Raw genomic sequence first — 6,616 nt, 5'->3', positions numbered from 1 at the left:
TCCAGCCAAATGACTAGGCAGCTAGAACACACTCTGTTGATCTTGTATTTGAAACACACACACACCCCTCTCACTTTATATCTTGACTCTGCAGCCTCATGGTTCCTATCAGACTAATGGGAGCCACTGATTCAGAATGTCTGAGGCTCCACTACTCCACTACTACCAATAGTAGTACAAACAAACAAAACCTTGCCAAAGACCCTTTAAAAAAGCATTCTATGTTCATTACGATGCAATAAACTCTGCAATAAACGTAATGAATCAGCACCCTAAACAGCTCCTGTTTATTATTCAGTGTTCTCTGACTCTGATGTGTACATTGAGCTGAAATTATTGTCCTTGAAAAGCAAATCCATGGGGTAGGGGCTTTGTGTTCAGACTTTGAGAAACGGGGCAATGAAAGTTTAAGCAAATACACGAGACTCCGCCTCCATCTCTCAATACTTCTCTTCCCTTCTCCTCATGTGCCTTTTCTCCTCATCCTGGGGCTTTTTTGGTAACTGCTGGAGACTACAAACACACACTATTTACCTTGGATGGACCCAGGTAATCATGGATCAAATGAAAGAAAGCAATATTCCCAGAGTGGAATTTGACTTGTGTCAATACAGTGAAAAGAGAACAGTAATTACCTGCACTTACATGTACATTTAACTCCCTGCTTCCCCTGCAGTGTTTGCATATTAAGTCATCCATTATATAATTTACCTGATTGTACGCATCTGTTATAATAATCAGAGTAAATTTAAACACTGTCCTCATTCTGTCATTCATCCAGCACAATGGATCAGGGTGTGTATCCATAGGCAAGTGTTCTGGCATTACAGCTTGCATTGGCACCCTTGTACAGCGGGCTATGGGCTATGAATAGGACTAAAACAAATGAAGCATGCCCCAAAGCAGGAAACAGAAAATTCTGTGTTTGTATGATGTTTGTTACAAGATTGTCAAACTAATACGGTAACAAGGCAGTTCCAATTCAATTTACTGACTTGCAGTCAGTAGTTACAGGGACAGTCCCCCCCTGGAGCAACTTAGGGTTAAGTGTCTTGCTCAGGGAAACAATGGTAGTAAGTGGGATTTGAACCTGAGTCTTCTGGCTACTACCACACATCACATTACCTACAAGATGACACATCCCTTATTAGGTCATCAAGAAGCACTCAGGCATAATTTATGAAGGGTCAACGTGAAATTATTCTGTCATGTATCTCAATGTATTTAATGAATAGTTTATTTGAGCTACTGTCATTGCCTCAGTCTACAGGCAAAATGAATTTCAAAATCTGAAAAACCTGGGTCTTCTGGTTCATAGGTGAGTGTGTTTCCCTCTAATTTCACTGTGTGCACCGTGTGCTGTGCTGGTGTGTATCACATGTGACAATCACTTCACTTTCTTGGCTACTGCCACCAAGAGGAGGTGGCCTGAAGGCTAGGGGCTTTGGACGCTCGCCTTCTGGCACCCACTTCACAACCTCACTGCCTCACGCAGAGACCTGGCCTGCAGGTTCTCCGATTTGCAGGATCGGTACACATATTGGCACATGTACAAGAATCAGCCTCAACATGAACTAAACCAAGTGCTTAAATACGTTGTGGTGGTGCAGGGCAGTGCAGGGGCTGACTGGGGCAGACTAGTGTTGTGATGATGATGATTGGAGCAGAGACAGGAAGCATGGTCCATGTGAGGGCAGACAGCCTGAGAGCGTGGGATGGCTTAAGATAGAACCTCCTGATACTCTAATTCTAACAACGTACAGGGACAGTCCCCATGGAGACACTCAGGGTTAAATGTCTTGCTCAGGGACACAATGGTAGTAAGTGGGGTTTGAACCTTTTTTCTACTTTACTTTTACCCATAGGTCACAGGTCACTGGAGGAAACTGCCCACCAGCAGCATCGCATCACCACCTGAGAAATTGGGTCATTCATCTGCTGTCTAGTCAACATGGCTGAGCACAGTTCACTGTTCTCCAGGTATAACACAGCGAGTAGTTATTTAACCCCAGGAATGAAATCGTGATATTTCTCATGGTGAGATGAAGGGCATTTTCTTGGGTGGTGTGAGGTTTGGAACTAATACAACACCGTAACAGGTGGACCTGTCCTCCGACAAAGTGGCACAAATTGGTCACGGAGATGAGAGAACTGCAATGACCGAAATCTCTCTGCTCCTTACATCAAACAGAAGTGGAGCGGGAATTATCCATATGCCTTTGAAGGCTGGGTTGAAGGAAAAAGCTGTCAGTCTCAACTAGTGTTTTTAGAGATGCATGTACGGCAAAATGTAGGGCAATGAAAAAGCAAGTTGGGACAGCATTAGATAATGGCAATTAATTAACAAAATAAATAAATGAAAATTATTACTGTAATTGCTATTTTATAACTATAATAAAAAAATGAATTTTACATTCATATCAGCATGGCGATGACCAGAGCGTGTCCGTGCACAGCCTGTATATGTCGGTGAATGTATGTGTTGTGTTTGATTACAATAGGGGTTGTGTGTGCCAGAATTCAGTTGTAAAACCATTATTATTATTATAAACATTATCGACACTCTGCAACACATGCAGCACAATAGTCCCAGATCTCTAGGTCAAACAGCCAGGATAAGAATGCTCTTACACAAGTGAATTGTTGGCGATTCTGTTTCATTTCATTTGCCCTCCTTATCTGAGCCATTCCAATACTTGCTAAAGGCACTGGAAAAGTACAAAGAAGTTTGCATTTAATGATTTTGCTGTGATTTGTACACTTCCACCCAGAGGAAGGTAGGAGTGGGCAACATTTAATAAACCAGGGTTTCTCATGCAAAAATACAAAGTACATTTACTCATTATACAGTGACTTTTACTTAATTGCAGCTTTAGCATCCTGGAGGTTTTTCTCAAATGGCGGTTGGGGAGATGTTTGCCTTCGCAGACTGTGTCCTTGGCAGTGTGCAGTGGAGCATTGTTAAAAATGATGGTGTAGCTTAAGGATAGTTTGCTATTTACAACACCAGCTGTCACCCGGGCCCAGTGAATGTAGAATAAGATTTCCCTGTCCAATTCAGACAGCATCATTGCACTGCTGTGATGCGATCAACCTTCAAACCGAGCTTTGGAAGGATGCGGACCTCGAACTGGGACATGTCCAATATGTTCCTCATGGACACAAGTCACAGAATGGTTGTGTTAGGTCTGGCGATCTGATGTGGTGAGTTAGCTGGCTGATGTAGTTCATGACCACTACTCATGTCATTGTGAAATGAAACTACATTCATTTTATGATCTTGCAATCCATTCAGTAAATGGTTATGTAATTAAGTGAAGTAAAAATGAAAGTGAAACACTGCAGCACAGCACACGGTGACAGAACGAAACGTGTCCTCTGTATTTAACCATCACCCTTGGTGAGCAGCAGCAGTGCGTGGTGCTTTGATCGAGGGGACCTCACTCGAACCGACGACCTTCCGAGTACGGGCCCGCTTCCTTACCCGCCAGGCCACCGCTGAAACATCTGAAATCCTGCGCGCCCCCGCGCCTCTCGGTCGCGCGCCGCCGTTGCCAGGGTTTCCGCGTACGCGCGTAGCGCGCGGGAGCTCGCAGATCAGTCCGCGCGCAGCCAGACATGGCGGCGGATCTGGACCCGGACTGGGTGTCCTGCCTCCCCTCAGCCTGGAGTTTCGGGGTGTCTCGGGACGGACGGGTTTTCTTTATCAAGTACGTGTCTCCCTTCTCTTCTCTTCTCTTCTCTTCTCGCTCCGTTTCGTTTCTTTTTTTCGTTGTTAAAATTGCTCTTCTGCTCTCCCCGTTTCTCCTCAGTGAAGAAGCGAAGAGCACAACCTGGCTGCACCCGGCCAGCGGGGAAGCGGTCGTCACCGGGCACCGCAAAACTCCAGGTGAGCGCAACTTTTCACGTCACGCACACGCGCAGTACCAGCAGGCTGCGAAATCACGTTTACACGCCGAAATGCGCGCGTCGCAGCGCAGCGCAGCGACGACAAATGACGTAACGCGACCTACACTATTCGCGTCACGTTGCGGCCACGCTTGGTGGCCGGTGGGCAGACGTCACTTCTAAACATAATGCGCGTGGCAGCAGTGATCGTGAGAATCGGGGGGACCTCCGCACTTCATTTCCCCCAGAGCAGCGCGATCGGTTCACGCCAGGCACGTAACCTCCGATCTGAAGTGCAGCTTGTTCCACTGGTCAACATCCAGAGGTCCATGCAGGGAGGACGCTTTCTCCTGCCATGCTGCCATTTATACACTGACCAGGTTACTTAGGACCCAGACCGGGTTTACAAAATTGCTGTGTGCATGCAGCTAAACAGAAAAAAAAATAAGATCTCAGCAAATCTCAGTCTTAATTTGACAGTTTGAACGCTGAAAAAAATCTAAGATGTCAAATTTCTGCTTTTTACTTTTCTGTAATTTACTGACAGCAGGTTTGATTGGTTTATTCACATTACAGCAATGCTGAATTATTAGGATTTTTTAAATTAAATATAAGTTTTTTCAGTGTGGCTAAGTATCTATCAGACACAGATCAAAACTATGAACCAGTGGTGGACTAGCAGTTTTGGAAGCAGACTCATAACTGGAAGGTTGTGGGTTTGAGTCCCAAGCCACCAAGGTGCCACTGAGGTCCCCTTGGGCGCCTTTCATGGCTGCCCACTGCTCACTAAGGTGATGTGTTCAGTTCAATTCAAGGAAATGTATTTGTCCGCGAGGGGCAATTTAAAGGCGTATAACAGTTAACACAACGGACTACACACAATAACAATATATAACAATTAACAAATGTCAAAAGCAATCACTTCATCTTCAACACTCCTGTTTGATGGTAAATGTCCACTGTATTCTCTGACTGATTCTTTCCCTGCGAACCAGATTTACCGACCGGATGGGAGGAGGGCTTCACGTTTGAAGGAGCCCGCTGCTTCATCAAGTGAGTGTGTGGTTGTTGTCTAGGTGGCTGTGACTGGTCATTAATAGTGATTGTGGACGTCTCTGCTGTGGCTCTGGAGAGGGTGCTTTTTAGCCTCAGATGTGGTGCAGACAATGAGGAAACGAAGTCATTCAGGGATTTGAGGTGTGAGGTGGCGTCTACCCACAAGAACCTTACTCTTTTATTTGCCAGCTTTATCAGCCGGGGTTAATTATTAGCGCTCAGTACGACGACTCTGCGCTGCTTCATGGGCAGTTGAGGCCGAGCCCTTCGGGTTGAGAGTGGGTGCCACTTCCACTTCCGCAGTTACCCCACCCCCCGCCCAACCCTGCAAACATATTCCCACCACTTTCTCTTTCCCTCCTGGCCTGAACATTGCCAACTATCTATCTGTTGGGCGAGGAGGAAGCCAATCCTGGAGCACACACTTGATGATATTTTAAAATGGGAAGATCACTTAAATGTAAAAGGGGAGGGGCCTATATGGATGATTGACAGCTCTCACACATTGTGGTTTAATTATCAGCCTTTAATCCCAGCTGTGTTTTTTTTCTTTTTTTTTATGAATGTGAACCAATATAATGCAACAGGGTATTGATCTGGCTATGAACCCAGCATTGTTTGTATATTCAGAGCTGTAATTATGGGAAGCAGGTCATTTAAAAAAGTATCATGGCACAAAGATGCACAACAGTATAGATATATGTTGATTTATTTAACTGTGTATGGCAATGGTATTTGTCACAATGTATAAGTATGATTTTTTTTGCAATCATTGATGGAACAGTCTGTGAAGTAAAATATTCAGATATACTAATGTATCCAGGCAACTGGGATCAGCTGTGATGTCACGGCAACAAGAGTTTTCACTTCGATTGGGACCCTGGTGAGTCGTACTAACAGCTCAACCCTGAAGTGACTGTCACACCCAGGGCACAGCCAGTCCGCTCTGTTCCGCACCCACTGCCCCCTGCCACAGTTACGCCCACCCAGCCCATAATCCCAACCCCACCCACTTGATGGGCTCAGGGCACCCACCTCAGGGCTCACTTCAGCAAGGAATGATCCACTCTCTTTTTCTGTTTTTTTTTTTTTTTGTCATTTTCCGGCTTATATTACAAGAGCAGCAGATGGCATGTTGCCAGACGAGGTTGTTCAGGACACCAAGTGGCAGGCCAGCCGGTGGTGACGGGAAAGATAAAGGAAAAGACGACAGGCTCTTTATCGAAGGATGGAGACTCTTAATAAGGGTCCGTCTGTAGCAGAATAATCCCGCAGACCGCTCTAGCCTCTCCAAATTCGAGTGACATGCAGCCAGGCCAGGGAAGGAATCGATTCTTTGCTCCTCCTCCTCCTGGGAAGGGAAGAAAGAGGGGGCGGGTCCTTGGACTGCTATCCTGCTAATTAGTTTCGTCAGACACATGTTCACTGAACAAACCATGACAACAGTAGGAGGTCAGTGAGAACTGTGTAAAAAGTGGTGCTGGTCCTGGTCAGATGGTGCTCCATGAGTCCGTAGAACCTGCTTTCTCTCCAGACCCTCAGTAACCCTTGAATGTCCAACCATTAATGAAGGATTTATGTTGAGTCGAAGTGAAGTTTTCTAGTCGCTGTGAATGATTGGCTGACCAAATTGTCCAGCGTGGTGCTGCACTCCAAATCCTGTCGCTTTCTA

At 45.7% G+C, this 6,616-nt stretch overlaps 1 protein-coding gene across 1 annotated transcript; it reads left to right on the top strand.

Moving 5' to 3' along the window:
* The first annotated feature begins 3,414 nt into the window (after positions 1–3,414).
* LOC114793882 (pleckstrin homology domain-containing family A member 5-like) lies at positions 3,415–4,945 on the top strand. The gene is made up of 3 exons (XM_028986029.1): positions 3,415–3,710; positions 3,813–3,889; positions 4,884–4,945. Exons 1-3 carry the CDS (start codon positions 3,619–3,621, stop codon positions 4,943–4,945), a joined length of 231 nt encoding a protein of 76 aa, XP_028841862.1. The 5' UTR covers positions 3,415–3,618.
* Positions 4,946–6,616: the final 1,671 nt, after the last annotated feature.

This window comes from Denticeps clupeoides, chromosome 7, assembly GCF_900700375.1.
Source record: "Denticeps clupeoides chromosome 7, fDenClu1.1, whole genome shotgun sequence".
In the NCBI taxonomy this organism is placed as follows: Eukaryota; Metazoa; Chordata; class Actinopteri; order Clupeiformes; family Denticipitidae; genus Denticeps; species Denticeps clupeoides.
This window is presented reverse-complemented; position numbering and strand designations above follow the sequence as displayed.